General features: G+C 32.3%; 1 protein-coding gene across 1 annotated transcript; it reads right to left on the minus strand.

The window, feature by feature from the left end:
• Positions 1-1,070: 1,070 nt before the first annotated feature.
• On the minus strand, positions 1,071-2,006 carry LOC114087918 (olfactory receptor 6C2-like). The gene has a single exon (XM_027929423.2). The coding sequence runs from the start codon at positions 2,004-2,006 to the stop codon at positions 1,071-1,073; it is 936 nt and encodes a 311-aa protein (XP_027785224.2).
• Between the last annotated feature and the right edge of the window lie 19,624 nt (positions 2,007-21,630).

Genomic DNA, 21,630 nt, shown 5'->3' on the forward strand with positions numbered 1-21,630 from the left:
TAAAAGAAGCTCAGATCTAGCAAAATGGAGAGTAATTAATATTTTCTGTGTTTGAAGAGAAAAATTAGAGGGAATGGTTACTGGAATCTGGAAAAAGTGACTCATAGCTGTAGGTGAGCTGCTCACAGGATTTTGGTTTTTGGGTGTGGCCAATTTCTGGCAATCCCATTAGGAACAAAGGGGCAAAATAGATATCCAATTTCACTTTTCTTCTAAACTGTGATCTTTTAGTAGGTCTTTCCATTGGCTAACCACACCTTGAATTTATGAAATTCATGGAAGTGAACCTCATAAAAATATTCAAAAAATTTTGGAAGGTCAGGTTCTGGAGTGTCAGGTCATTTGTTTTGGTACTATTTCATGTTTGGTCAAACCTACTCATTAAAACTTACTGGGAAAATTATAATAAGGCATAGTTCCACCCAACCAACCAGACCCTAAAACATCAAATATGTGTCATTGCTTGAGGTAGTGGTGGTGAGTCTTTACTTTCTTTGCTTGAGGTAGTGATGGTGAGTCTTTACTTTCTTTCTGTTTTTTCCTTCTTCCTTCCTGTATTTTTGAGATCGAAATACAACTTTCCTACATAAACTACATTATAGTGAGGTAGTGTCAATTTGTTCTAAACACATTCCCCATCAGGTAAGTACTTATTTTTTGAATTGTTTTGTGTTACATTTGGTTCTCTTAGTTAAACATTTATAGTAATTTGTAGTTTTGGTTAACCTGGATAGAAGATAAAATTATTATTGTATTTCTTGTGAACATTTAGAGATATATTCCAGTAAAGAATATTAGTCTAACAAAGGTTCATTTATATGAAGAGAAAAGAATAAACTGAAAATTGAGCTTTAGGATATTTTGAGAAAGTTATCCTGAATTAGAACACAGATGAGGAAGGCATAAAATGGTTTTGTAACTTCAGGAATTTGTTAGGAAATCTCTGGTTCCTTGAAAACTTGATTTTTAGATGTCAGCATTATCCTTTAAATATTTAAATTGATTCACAAAATTGATTTTTAAATATGACAATAAATTTGACAACATATTTGTGATGTCTCTGTATTCTCTTACTTCTTTGAAGGTAACTTAATTCTTTTGAAGGAATCATTAAAAGCTTGTCTCACCTGTTTGTTTGTCAGAGTGTAAATGAATGGGTTCAACATGGGAGCAATGGATGTCATTAGCACTGTCACACCCTTATTGATAGCCACAGAGTCCTTTGCTGAAGGTTTGACATAGATGAAGATACAGCTTCCATAGGTGATGGACACCACAATCATATGAGAAGAGCAAGTGGAAAAGGCCCTTTTTCTTTGCTGGGCAGAGGGGAATCTTAGGATGGTCTTGATGATGTATATGTAGGACAGAACAACGCACAGAAGAGTTGTGATGAAAGATAATACAGCACAGGTTATCACCATCTGTTCTAAAAGCCATGTGTCCGAGCATGATATCTTCAAGATAGGATATGAATCACAGAAAAAATAATCAATTATATTTGAGTCACAGAATTCTAGATTTAGTATCATGATAAGTGGTGGGAGTATGATCAACACAGCAATGATCCAGCAGCAGAAGACAAGCTTTCCACAGACTCTGCTGTTCATGATGACTATGTAATGCAGGGGTTTGCAGATGGCCACATAACAATCATAGGACATAATGGCCAGAAGAAAAAATTCAGTTACTCCAAATACATCAATAAAAAACACTTGAATGACACAAACATTATAAGTAATGGACTTGTCACCTGTTGCTATGTTATATAAGTATCTAGGAATACAAGCAGATGTAAACAAGATTTCTAATAAAGCAAAATTCTGTAGGAAAAAGTACATGGGTGTTTTAAGATGGGGGTCCAATAAAGTGAGGGAGATGATGGTCAGATTCCCAGTTATACTCAACATGTAAGTGAGAAATAGAAACACAAAAATTAGACCTTGAACTTGAGGATCATCAGTCAGCCCTAGCAAAATGAAGGTGGTTATTGTCTTGTTTGCCATCATTGAATCCAAGTTTCTTTCATATTTTCAGGAAAAATTCAGAGAAATTTCAAGGGAATACAATGTTATCAAAGGTGAATAGTGCAATTTTCCTTTCTTATTAGAATATAGAGAGTCACCAGAGGCTGTTACTGTCACTTCAGCAACCCAAATGATAAGGTTAGCTACAAAATAATTGTTTTAATAAATCATATCAGAGTTCTGAAGGGTCAAAGAAGCCTGAATGAAATATCTACATAAGATAGTAAATCCTTCACAGGGGAGAAATGACTCTTAACTGCACTTATTTGACGCTGAGGAGATGAAGGTGAAGGAATTTACCGTAAATAGGAATAAAAATAAACTATCTAAATCTTCAATGAACTTTTAGCAGCTTCATTTGGATTTCTGTCACAGATTTTTGAAGATTCTCCACTTTTACACAGGTCCTTATAAGGTACTTGGTAAAGTATTTTAAAGCTCATGAGAAAGTACAGATATTGTCGCAAGTACCTGTAAGATATTCTCTTAATATATTCCAAGCAGAAGTATAAGGATGAGGCAGAGAAAGTGAGAAAAATATTCCTCCAAAACATTCCAGATATACTCAGAGGATAACAGTAACCAATCTGCAATGTCTAGGGGCAGTCTAATAGGGTAAGAAAAAATATCCTAGGATACAGAATACTGGACGTATATTGAAAAGCAGGGAACTCAACAGCATGAAGAAGATAAAATGGTATCCTCATGATGCTGAAAGGAACAAGAACAACAGAAAACATCAACTTAAAATTCTTTACTCAGCAACAATGCTTGTTAGAAGCAAGCATTTGCAAAATAAGAGTTTTTATGCATAAAACTGTACTTAAATATTTACGGAACAGCTGAATTTAAATGAATGTTCAATCATCAAGAATGAAAATAATAATTGCTGCTGATAATGTGGGGAGAAAGGTCCATTGTGGTGGGAATGTAAATTAGTACAATCACTTTGGAAAGCAGTATGAAGATGCCTCAAAAAACTAGAACCACCATATGACTTAGCTATTCCATTCTTTGGTATTTATTCGAAAGAAATAAACATGCTATAGTGAATCATGCATACCAATGTTTATAGCAGCACAATTCACAATTGCCAAATTATAGAATCAGTCTAGGTTTCCACCAATAGATGAATGAATACAAACCGTTTCTTGGATGCCTATAAATGAGGATAGTACCGAACTCACAAATACTGCTTTTTCCTATACATAAATATGTATGATAAAGTTTAATTCATAAAAAAGAAAAAAAGTAGGTGGAATTCCATGAAAATAGAAGAGAGGTCAGTGGAGTAGAAGAAGGAGACTGAGGAGGGAGAAGAGGGGACCAAAAAAGGGAGGAACTGTGGAATGAATCTAATTAAACTTTCCCATGCATATACATGAATATACCACGGTAAACCTCACCTTTATGTATAGCCACAATGCACGAATTTAAATCTATAAATCTATAAATAAAAAGGGCTGTTTTATAAGTTAGGCACAGTAGAACACCAATGACAGTAACTAATAACATGATAGAACAATTATAACAATATATTTTCATAAAGTTGTTTAGAGCTTATTTATTTCTGGAATTCTCCATTTAATACTTTGAAACCGCAGCTGACTGTAGGTAACTAAAACCACTGAAAGCAAAACTGTGAAGGGGGTGGAGCAGGTGGAACACTCACATGTCCATAACACACACAGAAATTGTTCCAATGCATCCTGAAATGCTTAGTACTTAACGGAAGAGCAAGGTAATAATTATGTACCTCTTTGCCACAGTCTGGCTGGGCACAAAATCACGAGCCACTCAAGCAGGAACAAACTTTATTTTTTGAAACTGCCGCCAATGTTCTGTACGCCTCCGGGAAGATCGCCGATCCACACACGAGGCGTTCTCCCAGCACCCCCAGAGGAATTTCCTCCCCCGGAACTCCCTCCTACTGTACTTCCCCAACCAATGGGAACTCTCCAGGAGTCCCGTAGCAGGCCCAGGTGAATAGCAGGAGTCCAATATCCATATGAATGCAAATCTTAACATAATCATATCATCTCAATGGCTAGCTGGCGTCACCTTTCAACCAAAAATGCCATGCATCATATACTTGGCTGACTCTTAGCACCTCTTCCTGCTTTGTCTGCAAACTATAGAGTCCATTCTTTCTACTTTTGCATCTCTAAGTGTGTGTCATTTACATAATGAAGGCAGAGATGAAGAATTTTTTTTTTTTCAGTTCTGAGTTTTGGTCAATAGCTGTTCTGTACACTCTTCCTTAGCTATCAGAAATTGGCCATGAGTGCAGGTAATTAAAAGTTTTCAGTCTTGAATCAGACTAATGGTGGTTTGAGTATTTTATAGAAGTCATTTTAAGTATATTTTTATTAGTGAGGTAGGTTTATGGCCATTCCAACCATGTGATAGTTTCCATAGTTAAACATTCAGGTCTTACCTTCACCATCATAGAAGGGAAGGGTCACTGAGTTGCTTGAGAAGGTATTCAAAATAATGATCTTAAGGAAACTAATTGAGATACAAGAGACTTTAATGAAGACATAGATATCATTAAAAAATCAAGCAGAAATCTTGGAGCTGAATAAGGGAATGAAATAAAAAAATACAATAGAGTGCTTCAATATCAGACTAGATCAAGCAGAAGAAAGACTCTTTGAACTTGATAGGTTTTTGGCATTATCCACTCAGAGATGTAAAATAGAAAGTGAAAAAGAGTAGACATATCTTATAAGACTAATGACTCATTAAACAAAGCCAACACTCACAGAAAATTTACATATTCATGGAAAGCCATGTGATTTAATTTTAATGTGAAATTTCTTTTTCACCATTGTGACAAGAGTTTTTTTTTTTTTCCCAAATAAGAGCAACACTTTTCTGGCGATATCTGGAACACCTAAGAGTGTTGATTCACTAGGGCTCAATCACAATACATCACACTCAATTGTAGTAAAAAACCAGTTCTGCAGCCTGTTTACCATCCCTTGTTTCCTTTTTCCTCAACTGGAAGAGGCCTGCTCTTTTTTACTGTAATTCCCCAGTCAAGCTTGCACACTTAGGGCAGTATTCAGCATTCTGAAAATATTTTCCTCATTACTAATATTATACACTCTTCTTTTTTGATGGCATACTTACTGTCTTTATCATTAATATTTAACACTCAACAATCAGTGAACAATCTGACATTCATTGCCCAGGCTCAATTTAATACTATGTAGTATTAAAGACAGTCTTACTAGGTATTACAAAAAAGAATACATAATTAATTCTTCTGTGTTACTGATTTGTTTATCTTTTCTTTAAACAGTTTTTCAAAAAATTTTAATGAGATAAGGTTATCCAATGTATTATTAATTTTTACTGATGTGTGTGTATGTGTTTTTAGCTTGAGATTGCAAATCTCTACATGAAATCATATGAAATTTAGATACTTCTCTTGACATAAAAACTATCCCCTCAATGATTATAATCTATATGAGAGCATGCTACTTAAAAATGTGTCCCGTAATAACTTAGGTTCCTTTATATCATATTAAATTTAGCACTCACAGCTTTTATTTTTCTGAATTTCTTTAATTTTATTTAAAAATTCAAATATATTTTTAAGAGATACATGCAAATACAAAAATTGCATATATTAATGGGGTGACATGTAAGGTTTGATATATTTATGTATGTAATGTTCAATCAGGTTAATATATGTATCTTCTAAAACATTTATTTATTTTTATAATGTTTTTATTATTATCAAAATTATTCATAATAGTGGGGTTCATTGTGACATATTTATAGGTGCATATAACATAGTTTACTCCATTTTATTCCCTAGTGCTTCCCCTTTCCCTCTCTTCTTCTATTTCCTAATCTCCTTCCTTTAATCTATTGATCTCTCTTGTATTAATTTATTTTTAGTTGGTATATTATAATTATAAATAAAAGATTTATTGTGATATATTCACATATGCACATAGAATTTTTTTTTTTTGTGTGTGTGTTACTGGAAATTGAACCCAGGGCCTTGCACATGATAGGCAAGTGCTCTACCTCTAAGCTATGCCCCTTCACAGTTCTTATTTTGATAGAGGCAAATGCAATCTATCTTGAAGTAGAATTGTGATCAATTTTTCACAGAGAAAATTGTTGAAATAAGACCTTTTCATGCTTATGTGTTGGACTATCAGTCACAACAATGGTTGGTAATTTAACTATCAAAATTTTTAAGGCTATCATTCAAAATGAAGGTATTGTTCAGGCCTGTGAGTTTCCTTACTCAGTAATTCACTTAAGAAAGTCCCAGTCAGGCCTAGGAATGCATAAATACTTCAGAGTTTTTCTTCAGTAATTGCAAAATTTTTCCCTTTGTTGACTGCAACTAAATACCTGCAAACATTTTCTTATAATCTCCATAATTTTAAAAGAAAATATATTGTGAAGAGCCGAAGGCATTATAAACTCTTGATTGGTAAATGTTGATATTCTTGCCACATCAATTTAAACATTTGCTTTATTTGTTAGCTTTGATAATAAAATCTCACATTGGGTAGAAATATCTAATTCAAATAATTTTGGATCATGTCTTTCTCAACTTTGCTTTAAATAATTGTTCTAAGTTATATACATATGTAATTAGTAAATACATGACATAATTTAACACATCATTTATGTTTAAAATATGCTGTGAAACTATTTATATCTCAATAATTGAAGATATTGGCTCTTTAATTTTGGGTTATGTAGATTGGTCATATTTTAAAATTCATCTCCATTATTAAAATTTTGTGGTCTCCCCCCACACTTATTCATTATTAATGTGGATATATTACCTCATTTTAAATCTATTATTAATTATAATTTTAGATTCTACTTTGCTTTTACTTTAAATATGCTTCTACTTTAAAACAATTAAATTTTTGATAGTATTCTTATGTATACATTTCATGCTTGCTATAATCGGTAGAATTTTGGGATAAAGACATGCTTATTATTTAGAAGGTTTTGAATAATGTTACCAAAGTGACTTTCACAATTTTTAAAAATCAATATTATACTTAAAGTTCACTGTATGCGTATCTGGTTTTCTTCCATGAAAATCACTCCTGTGTTGTATTTTTAAAAGAGTATCAACACTTTATTTGTTGTAGAAATTGTTATTGGGGCTCTGAAATCATCCATGAAAATTTTACTTATTCAACATGTGCATAATACTTTCGATTAAAAATGAGCAAAACAAAAATGTTTCTCCTTCTTCTTCTTGGCAGATAAATGTTTCCCTTAGAGAATTTTCTGCTCCCAATTATACCTTATCAATGCATTCTTTTGTAAGGTATTAAGAAAAAAAACTTAAGAGCTTTGGAAAGCTGGATTTTTGGGCCACAATCCTCTTGCTCCACAATAATTTCTAAATTATCATCAATTATTTATAATACTAGTTAATAAAAATTTAAATTTTGAGTTTCTCCAGGGATCACATCTCTTTTAAATTGATGACTTTAAAGACACTTTCCCTAGAGACCCCAATTAGTTTGTCATGTGAATGGTTTTACTCATTTCCTTTAAAACACTTTCTTTCTATTGATATCAGCTTTGTCAATTCCTACTCTGTATCTAGTTCCCATAGATAGACCTCTTAAGTTAGGGAGGAAGGTTTGCTGTCACACTCACCAGGCCACTTTTGTGATGTAGTTGAAGACACTACAACCCATCTGTAATCATTCCATCTTCTTTTCCTCATCCTCAGAATTCCCAGAGTATCTGTGGTTATGTTCTCAGCCATAAATGGAAATATCTCCTGCTCTCCTGCTTCTTTTTTCTAACCAGTAAGACTTTCCTTTATTTTCAAAGTTATTAAGAAGTGATGTTTGGAAGAATAAGAATGAACTATGACTAATTGAATTATGTTTTTCCTATTGGTTTCACAGATCTTTGGATTCTGAGTTTTTGGGTCACTAAGTATGTCAATATTTCATTATATCTATCTCTATTTGTGTCTCTATCTATGTATACATATGCACACACACAGGGATGATTTAGAATGGTTTGACTTAGAATTATTGGTGTGAGAGCCAAATGTATTTAGTGGAAACCAAACTTAGAATGTTGAATTTTGAAATATCCTCTGGCCAGTGATATGTGATATGATATCTCTTGTGATGTTGAGCCATGACAGTGAGCTATAGCTTCCAGTCAGCCATGCAATCATGAGGGTAAAAACTACAGACTACCATGTTGTTAAGCTATGATGCTCTATAGGTTAGGTATATTTAAATGCATTTTCATTTAAATATATGATGGGTTTATCAGGAGGTAACCTCCATCTCCTAAAGTAATTTTTGCAAACTATTTACATAAGAATAGCGTTGATGAAAACATCACAACAAGTAAAGAACTTGACTCTTTCAAAGTTATTTAAATCAATTTTTTCATTGTTAATAGATCAAGTTAATAGATCAAATCAGGAAGTTTCCACCTAAATTATTTAAAAGTAAAAGTGAAATCACAAACATCATACTTACTTTTCTAAGTGCCAATAATAGCTTCATCTGGTTGATCAATCACAATAGCTATGAAGGTTAACAAGAGGAAAGTGTTAGCAAAGTCTTATGTGTGGGTCTCTGGTCACTCTTACTTGTGACCTCACAATCATGTGCACTGGTGCTCTGAGATGGCCTAGATTGCTCTTGATGTTTACTTTCCAACACATCATGAAGATTTTCTCACTGAGGTGATTTACAATTTTTAAAATAGGAAATATCTCCTAATTCTCCAGTTTGGAAGTACATACTGTTTAAAGGCTTCTAGACTATCCAGAACTCTCTTTGGTTTGAAGAATTGGTTATTCTTATCCTAATTTTATTGCCTTTGATTGGGGAGAGTGTTGTTGATAAGACTGAAACTAAGTATATAAACGAAAGGATCCTTGGTGCTTCAAGTTAACAAATTAATAATGAATCCCTTGAGTGAGGCAAAAAGGTACAACATGGGCCCAGTTCCTTAGAGACACAAACATTCAACAACATCAGACATGGCCTAATACAAAAGACTGAAAATCAGCTGGTAAGAAACCAGGAAGACTTCACTTGGAAAGAATCCAATAAAAAAATGGGCAAGTGATCTGAATAGACCCTTCTCAAAAGGAAGAAATAAAGTGGCCAATAAATATATGAAGAAATGCCCAATATCGTTAGCCATCAAGGAAATGCAAATCACAACTACTATAGGATTCCTTCTTACCACAAATATATGATTGGTTTTATGTACATTGGTTTTATGTTTCAGATTTTGGAACCTTTTGGATGTGGAATTTTGGGATTAAGGATGCTCAGTTTGTAATAATATTTAAGTACATAAAACCAATGTCTATGTTGGGTGATGTGTTCAAAGATGCAGCTCAGACCCAGTGAGGGCTCTGTGGATGTTGTTGGGGCTATCCTGGGACTGCCTGGGCTCCATGGGTGTCCGTGGGATGTACATAGGGTATTAATGTCCAATTCTCTACTATGACCCCTCCACTACCTTCACTCCCCTATGCCTAATCCTAAGTATCATATTCTTACCTAATCTCCTCACTCTTATTGTGGATTAGCATTTGCATATGTCAGAAAATATTTCTTTTTTTGGGTTTGGTTTAATTCTCTTAGCATGATATTCTCCATCTACATCCACTTACCAGCAAACGCCATGACTTTGTTCTTCTTCAAGGCTGAGCAATACTCCATTGTGTATATGTACCACAGTTTATTTATCCATTCATCTGTTGAAGGGCACCTAGGCTGATTACATAGTTTAGCTATTATGAATTGAGCTGCTATAAACATTGATGTGGCTGTGTCACTATCATATGCTGATTTTAAGTCCTCCTGGTATAAACCAAGGAGAGGGATAGCTGGGTCCAATGGTGGTTCCATTCAAGTTCTCTGAGGAATCTCTACACTGCTTTCCATAATGGTTGCACCAACTTGCAGTCCCACCAGCAATGTATGGGTGTACTTTTTTCTCCACATTGTTGTCAATATTGATTGTTGCTGGTATTCTTGATAATTGCCCTTCTGACTGGAGTGAGATGAAATTTTAGAGTAGTTTTGATTTGCATTTCTCTAATTGCTAGTGATGATGAACATTTTTTCATATATTTGTTGATTGTTTGTATATCCTCTTCTGAGAAGTGTCTGTTCAGGTCCTTGTCCCATTTATTGATTGGTTTATTTTTTAGTTCTTTATATATATACTAAATATTAATGTGCTTTTTTTAGCAATAAGAAAGCATTTGTTTTTTTTTGCAGATTGTAATGAAATGGGGTTAGAATTTCATAAATTAAAGTAATATTTATTTGGAATTGGGGGACATATTTGTCATATTTAAGTAATTTCCTTTCATCCCAGTTAGACATGGAAGATGATTTTTTAAAATTTATAATAGCCTCGATCAAGATGTATTTTATATAATAAATTATTTGATATTTTTCTGAGTTTGAACCATCCTTGAATTCTCTTAATAAACCATATCTGCCACAGTATATTTTTTGATAAAGTATTGCTACATTTCTGTTACGAACATTTTGTTTGCAAACTTTGCATCTGTAATTTCAGCGAGCTTTTTTTTTTTTTAAAGGTTGCTCAGAGTGTGCTGTTAAAATTATATTAGAGTATCAATCAAGATGTTATTTTTGATACAGAAATAAGCAAACTTTAAAATTACTGAGTTTTAATATAATAAGTTATATATTCTACCATTGTCTAATTATTAGTCATCTAGAGCTCTGCTTTGTATCATGCCTGTTCTACAGCTCAGAAAAACAGAGCAGCTACTCTTTGGAATATTGTTCTTCATAAGAATAGAAGTTTAGAATCCAGAAATATTTTGTAAAGATCATTCATGAATATAACTGTCTATTCTTACAGCTACCAAATAGTGACTCAATTCATTTTCCCTTGGGTAAAATATTCTCACCCTTCTCAATTGAGCTAATCTAAAAATTCTTCTAATAGAAGTCAGCTCTAAGGCAAAATTCCTAGTAGAAATTCAGTAGCTTATACACTGTGATGATATGGATCTGGAGAACTAGAAAATGAAATGAAATGTTAATAACGCCTCACACATTCATTGTGCAGTGATGGAACAGGAACTATAACCTCAAAAACTGTTTCCATCTAGAATGCAAAAAACACACATATGGAAGCCCCTTTTCTTAAGCAATTCTGAAATCTTGCTTTGTAGATATTTTGAAAGTATTGCTCTCTTGATACAGGCAGTATTTCATTATTTGGCCTGAATTACACTTCCCGGACATCATTAAACTTAAATTTTCATTGTTAATCCTTGTCTCCAATTTTGGGGAGACCCCTCCTTTGTTGTGATCTCTCTTTGCCATATTGAAGATTAAATTATTTCTAAATTATACTTAAAAATTTGGTGCCAAATTCAAACAACAGAGATTATCTCCTGGACTTTTCCTGAAAGTTTTATACATTCATTCTTAAAGTTAGGTCTTTGAACTATGTTGCATTAACTTTTGTATATGATGTTGAGAAAGGGTAAACTTCTATTGCTTGTATGTGGCTTTTAAATTGTTTCAACATCACTTTCTGAAAAGGTCATCTTTGCCTCATCTAAAGACCTTGACAAAGCAATAAAAACCTAATTGATTTTAATATGTGACAGGTACACTCGTTTTCTTTTTTCTTATTGATTTTTTTGAAAAAATAAATGACAGTGGAATGCATTACAATTCTTATTACACATATACAGCACGATTTTTCATATCTCTGGTTGTATATAAAGTATGTTGACACCAATTCATGTCTTCCTACATGTACTTTGGATGATGATGTCTATTACTTTCCACCATCCTTGCTAATCCCTGCCCCCTCTCTTTCCCTCCCACCCCTCTGCCCTATCTAGATTCATCTGTTCCTCCCATGCTCCCCCTTCCTACCCGACTATGATTCAGCCTCCTTATATTAGAGAAAACATTTGGCATTTTTTGAGGGGAGGGGGATTGGCTGACTTCACTTAGCATTATCTTCTCCAATGCCATCCATTTACCTGCAAATGCCATGATTTTATTCTCTTTTATTGCTGAGTAAAATTCCACTGTGTATGTATGCCATTTTTTTCAATCCATTCATCCACTGAAGGGCATCTAGGTTGGTTCCATAGTTTAGCTATTGCGAATCTGCTGCTATAAACATTGATGTGGCTGTGTCCGTGTAGTATGCTGTTTTTAGGTCCTTTGGGTATAGTCTGAGAAGAGGAATAGCTGGGTAAAATGGTGGTTCTATTCCCAATTTTCCAAGAAATCTCCATAATGCTTTCCATATTGCCTCTACCAATTTGCATTCCCACCAGCAATGTATGAGTGTACCTTTTTCCCCACATTGTCATCAACACTTATTGTTGCTTGTCTTCATAATAGCTGCCATTCTGACTGGATTAAGATGGTATTTTAGAGCATTTCTCTAATTGCTAGTGATGATGAACATTTTTTCATATATTTGTTGATTGATTGTATATCCTCTTCTGAGAAGTATCTGTTCAGGTCCTTGGCCCATTTGTTGATTGGGTTATTTGGTTTTTCAGTGCTTAGCTTTTTGAGTTCTTTATATGCCCTAGAGATTAGTGCTCTATCTGATGTGTGAGGGTTAAAGATTTGCTCCCAGGATGTAGGCTCTCTGATAACCTCACAGATTGTTTCTTTTGCTGAGAAAAAAACTTTTTAGTTTGATTCCATCCCATTTATTGATTCTTGGTTTTAATTCTTGCGCCAAAGGAGTCTTATTAAGGAAGTTGGGGGCCTAATCCCACATGAGGAAGATTAGGGCCTACTTTTTCTTCTATTAGACACAGAGTCTCTGGTTTAATTCCTAGGTCCTTGATCCACTTTGAGTTGAGTTTTGTGTATGGTGAGAGATAGGGGTTTAATTTCATTTTGTTGCATACGGATTTCCAGTTTTCCCAGCACTATTTGTTGAAGAGGCTATCTTTTCTCCAATGCATGTTTTTGGCACCTTTGTCTAATATGAGATAGTTGTAGCTTTGTGGGTTAGTCTCTGTGTTCTCTATTCTGTACCATTTGTGTACCAGTCTATTTTTGTTTTTCAGGAAATAGAAAGAGAGGCTCTTTTTGTTACTATTGCTTTGTAGTATAGTTCATGGTCTTGTATAGTGATGCTACCTGCTTCACTCTTCCTGCTAAGGATTGCTTTAGCTATTGGGTCTCTTATTTTCCCAGATGAATTTCATGATTGCTTTTTCTATTTCTATGAGGAATGTTATTGGGATTTGATCAGAATTGCATTAAATCTGTATAGTGATTTTGGTAGTATGGTCATTTTGATAATATTAATTCTGCCTATCCAAGAGCAAGGTAGATCTTTCCATCTTCTAAGGTCTTCTTTGATTCTTTGTTTAAGGTTCTATAGTTTTCATATAGTTTCACCTCTTTCATTAAGTTGATTCCCAAGTATCTTATTGTTTTTGAGGTTATTGTAAATAGGGGTAGTTTTCCTCATTTCCTTCTCAGAGGATTTGTCACTAATATAGAGAAATGCCTTTGATTTATGGGTGTTGATTTTATATCCTGCTACTTTGCTGAATTCCATTTACTAGTTTCAGAAGTTTTCTGGTGGAGCTTTTTGGGTCTTCTAGACATAGAATCATATTGTCAGCAAATAGTGTTCTTCTTTTCCTATACATATCCCTTTGATTTCTTTCGTCTGTCTAATTGCTCTGGCCAGTGTTTCAAAAACTATGTTGCATAGAAGTGGTGAAAGAGGGCACTCCTGTCTTGTTCCAGTTTTTAGAGGAAATGCCTTTAATTTTTCTCCATTTAGAATTATGTTGGCCTGAGGCTTAGCGTAGATAGCCTTTATGATGTTGAGATATGTTCCTGTTATTCCTAGTTTTTCTAGTGTTTTGAACATGAAGGGTGCTGTATTTTGTTGAATGCTTGTTCTGTATCTACTGAGATGATCATATGGTTCTTATCTTTGAGTCTATTGATGTGATAAATTACATTTATTGATTTCCGTATGTTGAACCAACCCTGCATCACTGGGATGAATCCCACTTGATCATGGTGCACATCTTTTTGATATGTTTTTGTATTCAATTTGCCAGAATTTTATTGAGAATTTTTGCACCTATGTTCACTAGAGATATTGGACTGAAGTTTTGTTTCTTTGATATGTCTTTGCCTGGTCTTGGGATCAGGGTGATATTCATCTCATAGAATGAGTTTGGAAGTGCTGCCTCTTTTTCTATTTCCTGAAATAAATTATAGATTATTGGTATTAGTTTTTATTTAAAGGTATTGTGAAACCCGGCCGTGATTCCATCTGGTCCTGGGCTTTTCTTGGTTCGTAGGCTTCTGATGGCGTCATCTATTTTATCACTTGATATCAGTCTGTTTAAATTGTGTATATCTTCCTGAGTCAATCTGGGCAAATCATATGACTTAAGAAACTTGTCGATGCCTTCAATGTCTTCTATTTTATTGGAGCATAAATTTTCCAAATAATTTGTAATTATCCTCTGTATTTCTGTAGTGTCTGTTGTGATATTACCTTTTTCATCATATATGTTAGTCATTTGAGTTTTCTCTCTCCTTCTCTTCCTTAGCCTAGCTAAGGGTCTGTAAATTTTATGTATTTTTCAAAGAATCAACTTTTAGTTTTGTCAATTTTTTCATTTGTTTCTTTTGTTTCAATTTCATTGATTTCAGCTCTAATTTTAGTTATTTCTTAGTTCTAATGCTTTTGCTGCTGATTTGTTCTTCTTTTTCTAGGGCTTTGAGATGTAGAGGGAGGTTCTTAATTTGTTGACCTGTGTGGGAGTGGAGTGCAGTATGGAGTTCTGCAGAGATGCTGATAGGTGATTCTGCTAAGGTGCTTGTGAGCTGTGCTTGGGCTAGAACTGTAGGCTTTGGGTTTAGGGAGCCAGGATTCCTGAGTCCTACTCAAATGCTGAGTCTCTGAGCCCTGCACAGGGGTCACAGCACTGGTGATTTCTGCGGAAATCAGCTGCTTAGGGATACTCTTACACTCTCTGAGATGCAGAATTCCAACTAGGTGAGATCTGGGTCATGGAGTGTCACAGAATACTGCCTCCCTCTGGCTCGCCATCTTTGAATTCTAATTTTTTTAAATGTTTATTTTATTTATTATTTTATGTGGTGCTGAGGATCGAACCCAGTGCCTCGTGTGAGCTAGGCGAGCACTCTACCACTGAGTCCTAGCCCCTTAAATTTCATATTAAAGTGACATTTCTAAGATTCCTCTTGGCACCTCTTGTAACTTCTCTATACTAATGAAAATATGAAAATTCCCCAAGGAAAATTGTAAGAGTTTATATCACAAGAAAATTAATGAGTAGAATATAAGAAAATTGAAATGATATTAAGTATATAGTGATATATATATATATATATATATATATATATATATACACACACACACACACACACACACACACACACACACATACACAGGATCTCCCTGTCTCTAAATCTGCTGAGAAATTGGAGCCTCTGGATAAAAGAAAATATTTCACTTTTATTATAAAATCAATTTTATAACTTAAAAAAAACATAGTTTTGTAGTTAAACATAGCTTCCCCCCATATTTCAGCTTCAATAAGTGTAGACTTTGCTTCATGTTCTCGGTTCTGAAAATGTGCATATTAAGGTGAATTCTTCAAATTCACTTTTAAGATGCAGTGAAGGAAAATAGAAGAAAGAATTGTAAGAAATTCTATTCGCAGCATCTTTGTTTATCAACACAGGATAAATAAGCTGATATTACTAAAATACTGCATTAGAGTTTTTCAATATTGTAGTTGCTCTACCTACAAATTTTCTAACAATAAGTGAAGGATTAATTATGCTGATTTATTTCAGTATCCAAATTCAGGTATAACTTTAGCAAATTAAATGTTTTTTTTGTAATTAAAATTTCATAGGCCTGATTTGAACTCCTATAAAATCCATAATTATTCATTAGGATGCAGATGTAAATGACTTGCTTTAAAATGAATATATTCTGTAGATAATACAGTAATATTATCTACAGTAATTCTGTAGATAATACAGATGCTTTATGTAGTAAGATCAAAATCCATGCATTTTTAAAGCTTGTTTGTGTTACTTGGAAAACAAATGAAGAAGTACATTCTCTGATACTTCTGGAGAAAAATGAAGAATGACATATTTTTGTAATAAAAAGTGAATTTTAGAAATGAGAGCATACAACAAATTTTTTAATTTAAAGCAAAATTGTAAGGACATCCCTTATCCATCAGTATAAAAATGAATTTAGAAATTGAGAATAAAAATTTTCTGAATAGTCAACAAATATATGAAAATATGTTCATCATCACTAGCAAATAGAGAAATGCAAATCAAAACTACTCTAAGATTTCATCTCATTCCAGTCAGAATGGCAGCTTATTTTGAAGACAAACAACAATAAATGTTGGTGAGGATGTGGGGAAAAAGGTATACTCATACACTGCTGGTGGGACTGCAAGTGGTGCAGCCAATATGGAAAGCAGTGTGGAGATTTCTTGGAAATTTGGGAATGGAAATTTGTATTGTATTGTATTGTACACAATACAATTTGATTGATAGATACATAGATATAGAGATACATAAAGGTAGACTCAGAGAGAGAGAGTCTTTACCCAAAGGACTTAAAAACAGCAATACTACAGGGACAAGCCACGTCAATGTTTATAGCAGCACAATTCACAATAGCTAAACTGTGGAACCAACTTAGATGCCCTTCAATAGATGAATGGATAAAAAAAGTGGCATGTGTACACAATGGAATATTACTCAGCAATAAAAGAGAATAAAATCATTTGCATTGCATTTGCATTTGTGAATGGATGGAGTTGGATAATCCAATGCTAAGTGAACTTAGCCAATCCCCCAAAAATCAAATGTCAAATGTTTTCTCTGATTTATGGTGGGGTAGGGAAGGGAAGCATGGGAGGAATAGACAAACTCTAGATAGGGCAGAGGGGTAGGAAGGGAAGGGAGGGGGCATAGCGTTAGAAATGATGGTGGAATGTGATAGACATTATTACCCAAAGTGCATGTATGAAGACACAAATTGGTGTGAATATACTTTGTATACAACCAGAGATATAAAAAAATTGTTCTCTATATGTGTAATAAGAATTGTAATGTATTCTGCTGTCATATATAAATAAAAAAATTATAAAAAGAAATAGTCAACTATAAATTAGCAAACTATAAATGAAAACTAAAACTGTAATATAAAATCTATTTTCTAACTTTAATGAATTCAAAACTAAATGGCCTATTAAGCAAGTATAGAATATCTTTTAAGAATAAATATTTTTCATTTTATTGAAATATTTCTAGTAAATAGAGAAAAAGTAATGGGTGCTTACTATGTCCAAATAACTGATAGATACATAGATATAGAGATACATAAAGGTAGACTCAGAGAGGGAGAGAGAATGTACTCAGATGCTTGCATCTGTGTGTAAAAATGCATTAAGATTGTTGCAAAAAAATTGTTCTTTTCTCTTCAGTGATTATACTCATCATGATGCCTGAATACTCTCAATAGCTACACATGCCAGAAAAAAATTTTCAATATTAAATTATTGTTGAAACATTTTTGGTTCAATTTTCTATAATAAGATGTAACATTGCCAGTATAATGAAAAATGTTATTTCATACTGAGTAGTTTATTTTTAGCCTAAATGATACAATGATAATCAAAAAATTAGTAGTTATTTATTTTCATTTTACCTTATACATAGTATAAAGGTGTAAAGCAATACTTTAGAGAATATTCCTTTGTAATTTGTCATGCAAAATAGACTCCTTAGTGAAAATAATATCAAGCTTTTAAAGCATAGCCAGACCAAGGAAACAGGCATTGAGAACTGATTAATTAAATCATAAAAGTATATTTTAGCAAACCCTAGAAATCAACAGCAAAAGTGACCATCACTACTACTTTTCAGAGCTATTGTGAAATCTATAACTAATTAAGATTATAAATAAAAAATTATAGATTTTAAAATTCAAGTAAATCCTTAAATAGAACATAAAACGTACTACTCTTTATAATATATTTTTAAAATATCTGATCTGATGGGGTTCTTAGAACATGCACAATAAGAAACAAACTATTACAACAATAAAACAGTTCAGTAATATGAACAGATTTTTTTAACTCCTAAAAGGGAAAAAATCTTTAGAATAAATAGTACAACATTTACCTTTCTCAAAAAATGCTCATAATATGTATGAGCTCAATGTCATGATATTGTTTGAAAGTGAAAAATACCATGATAAATCCTACATGTACATATAATCATAATGCACACTTAAAAATAATAATAAGAAGAATAACAACAACGACAACAATAGAAGCGAGACCAGTATATTAGCTGGAGGAGACCAGAGAGAGAAAGATACTAGGGGAGATAACAGCTAATGAGATTGATCAAATTATGCTTTGTGCATGTATGAATTGGGCCTAATAAATCCCACTATTATGTATAATTATTCTTCACTACTTAAAAAAAGAAAAAAGTGAAAAATATAACACAATTAAAATATTTAAAATAAGCAAATTCTTTGCATAATTTTACTCACTTAGATACTAATGCATTTTAAGGTGAGGACATTGATGAATATATATATATTCTTACAAAAATATTCTGGCATATTTTAGATACAAAATTACAAAGTTTAGATACAAAACACAAAATACAAAATTTTAAAAATCATGCAGTCATTATTAACTCTTCTATCAAAGGGAATGATCAAATGCAACATAATTTTTTTTCTAATTTACTTAACTATTTAATAATATTAAGAAGGAACTATTAGTGAATTCAGTAACTAATTGTATAAAGTCATGGTTTCAATTTAAGACAATGGTACACTTCATTTTCCTCTTAACCTGAGCAAATTTTTGTAGTTGATTTACAAAATATATTATTTCCAAATGAGCTTAGAACATGAACACTGAAACAGAAAATAAAACATATTATGTAGTATAAAACATTTCCTTTTTTAAGTTAAAATATTTAAAGTAATTTTCTTCCCATTAAATTTTATAATTTAGTATTTTTGCCATTTCCGAAGATTTTAAAAAATTTTATTGCTTAATATAGAATATTTTCCCTCTACATGATTTAGTTCATTACTTCATATATGGATTCAAGAAGCCAACATTACATCATTTATTAATTTCATATTTCCAATAACTTGTTTTCTTTTTCAGTATTTTTATTGTTTCTTCTCTTGTATTAATTTTTTAATTCACAAGTTTGTGATGTAAATGGTGGATCATAAAGAGACACAAATGAATCTATGTCTTTCTTCTTTAATCTCATTTCATTTGGTATTTTTCATTTTGCTAATATGCCTACATTCTTTTTTCTGCTTTTTCTGCAAAACATATTGAGCATTTCTGAAGGTTAAATGGGAGTTAATTTCAAAATGAGGAAGGAGATATTTTTTCAACAAGAGAAAATTAGACAAGTAGTGATTATTAATTAACTTCCAAAAGAGTTATTTTTTTGCTATTTTAAAAAATGTATTAAAATAAAATGTGAAGTCATATGCTAGGAAGAATATCTTTCAACTTTGCTATGTTTAATTGATTTCTAAAATTTCTTAGATTTTCTTTATTTAGTCAATAAAAATGTAATGACCATTTCTTCACAGCTCTCCAGTGCAAAGTTTGGTTTGAATTACCAAAGCATCAGAAATTCAGGTGCAAGTATAAAAATGAAACTTTCTGTACTTGCATTCATGGATTCATAATATAGAAAATAAACAATTATTCATGTTTTATAAAAAGAGAAATGATAAAATATCATGTTTGAATAACTGTTTTTTATGTTTGTGTAACTTACATTGTTTGTGTAATTATTCCTAAATATTTGAAAAAATTCACTACTATTTTACTTACCATTATAAGTATATGTTGGTATATTTTTTCTCTATAATATATGAGTAGCAATAATGAAAGGCAAATATACTCATTGAAAACAGTATTTAATTTTGTTGGCAAAAATAAACACAAAATAATCTCTCAGGTTAATTCAAAGCAGAAAATTAAGATTTAATATTTTAGTAATGTAATTTTCCTTCACTAATACATGTGTCTGAACATATGAAAGTATGTATGGAATGGATAATAAATATTTCTGATAAACTCTTATTTTAAACACCAGATATTATAAGATAATATATAGATTATCATAACTGAGATGGTTTTCTGGAAACTAGCAAATTCTAGTCTCCAATTATTTAAAAGAAGTAAGTGCTTCTTTGTGATAAGTCTAAGGGGACAAGGTCCCTATGGAAAACAGGAAAGATTTAAAAACATTCAAAACAACCTACAAAACCCCAGTAGTTCTTTTGTTTTTATCATTTAATAAAAGTAGATTTATTGTTCTTAGCATAATGATATAAAGTATCATTTTATTCACATTAAAAATAATCATATCAATATAATCATGGAGACATTAAAAACTAGCAAGTTGTTTTGGGTCATAGATAACATATATATGCCAAGATATCAAGATAATTCCTTTCAAGGAATAATTCTGTAGGGATACATTCATATTTCCAACATATGAATATATCTCTAAGAGAAAGACATCCAAGTACCTAACACAAATATTATTTCTATTTAATGTTTAAACATGATGTTCAACATTAAAAAAAAATAAAATGTCTGCATGGTGTTGCCATTAGAGAATGAGTGTTACAGTATTTTCCTCAGTGATTTGAAGATTAAGACCTAAATTCAACCTTTTTGAAGTATTACTAACTATGATGTATTTTCCTATCATGTGTGAACATTTACTACACCTGAAGCACTGTTAACAAAATGTATTCAACGTAATCATTTTAATAGGAAAGAGAAGCATAATTATAAACAGTTTAGTATTGCAAAAATAAAAATTAGGAAAATTACTTATGCACACTCATGACAGTTTAGAAATTATGATGACTGGATTGCAATGAGATGTTTGACTCCAATTATAGTTTGTTAACCATTACACCATACTTCCAACAACACAACTGCTACCACTTGACATGCTCACTACTCAAAAGCCAATTCTCAGGAAATGAGAGTTGGTGGGAAGGAAATCAGTTTATTTGAGGTTTGGCCTTGAGAAGTTGGATGGGGATATTGTCCCCAAAAGAAGACCGTCTTAGGGGTCTCTGAATTAATTATGACAACCGATAAAAATACCCGTAAAAATCATTAACAGATCAATTTGGGAAATTTGAATATGGAATACAATTTTCCAATAGCATTATTTAACCCACAGGGATTTGAAACAGTTCAATAAACATCCAATGAAAAGTAGCACCTTACTTAAAATCATTACACCTAATTCTAAACAATAAAAGCAAATTGGTTATTATTTGGAAGAGATCACTATTTGCTTTAAGTAGGAAGATTTGTGATAGGGTGTTCAAAATAATGAAAATATTAAAATATCTAATGTTCTATTTGTTCAAACTTGGTACACCACTCTTCTGTCTTGTAAAATTTTGTTTGATATATATATATATCTTGGACTCCTTTTCTATG

The sequence above is a fragment of the Marmota flaviventris genome, chromosome 3, assembly GCF_047511675.1.
Source record: "Marmota flaviventris isolate mMarFla1 chromosome 3, mMarFla1.hap1, whole genome shotgun sequence".
NCBI lineage: Eukaryota > Metazoa > Chordata > Mammalia > Rodentia > Sciuridae > Marmota > Marmota flaviventris.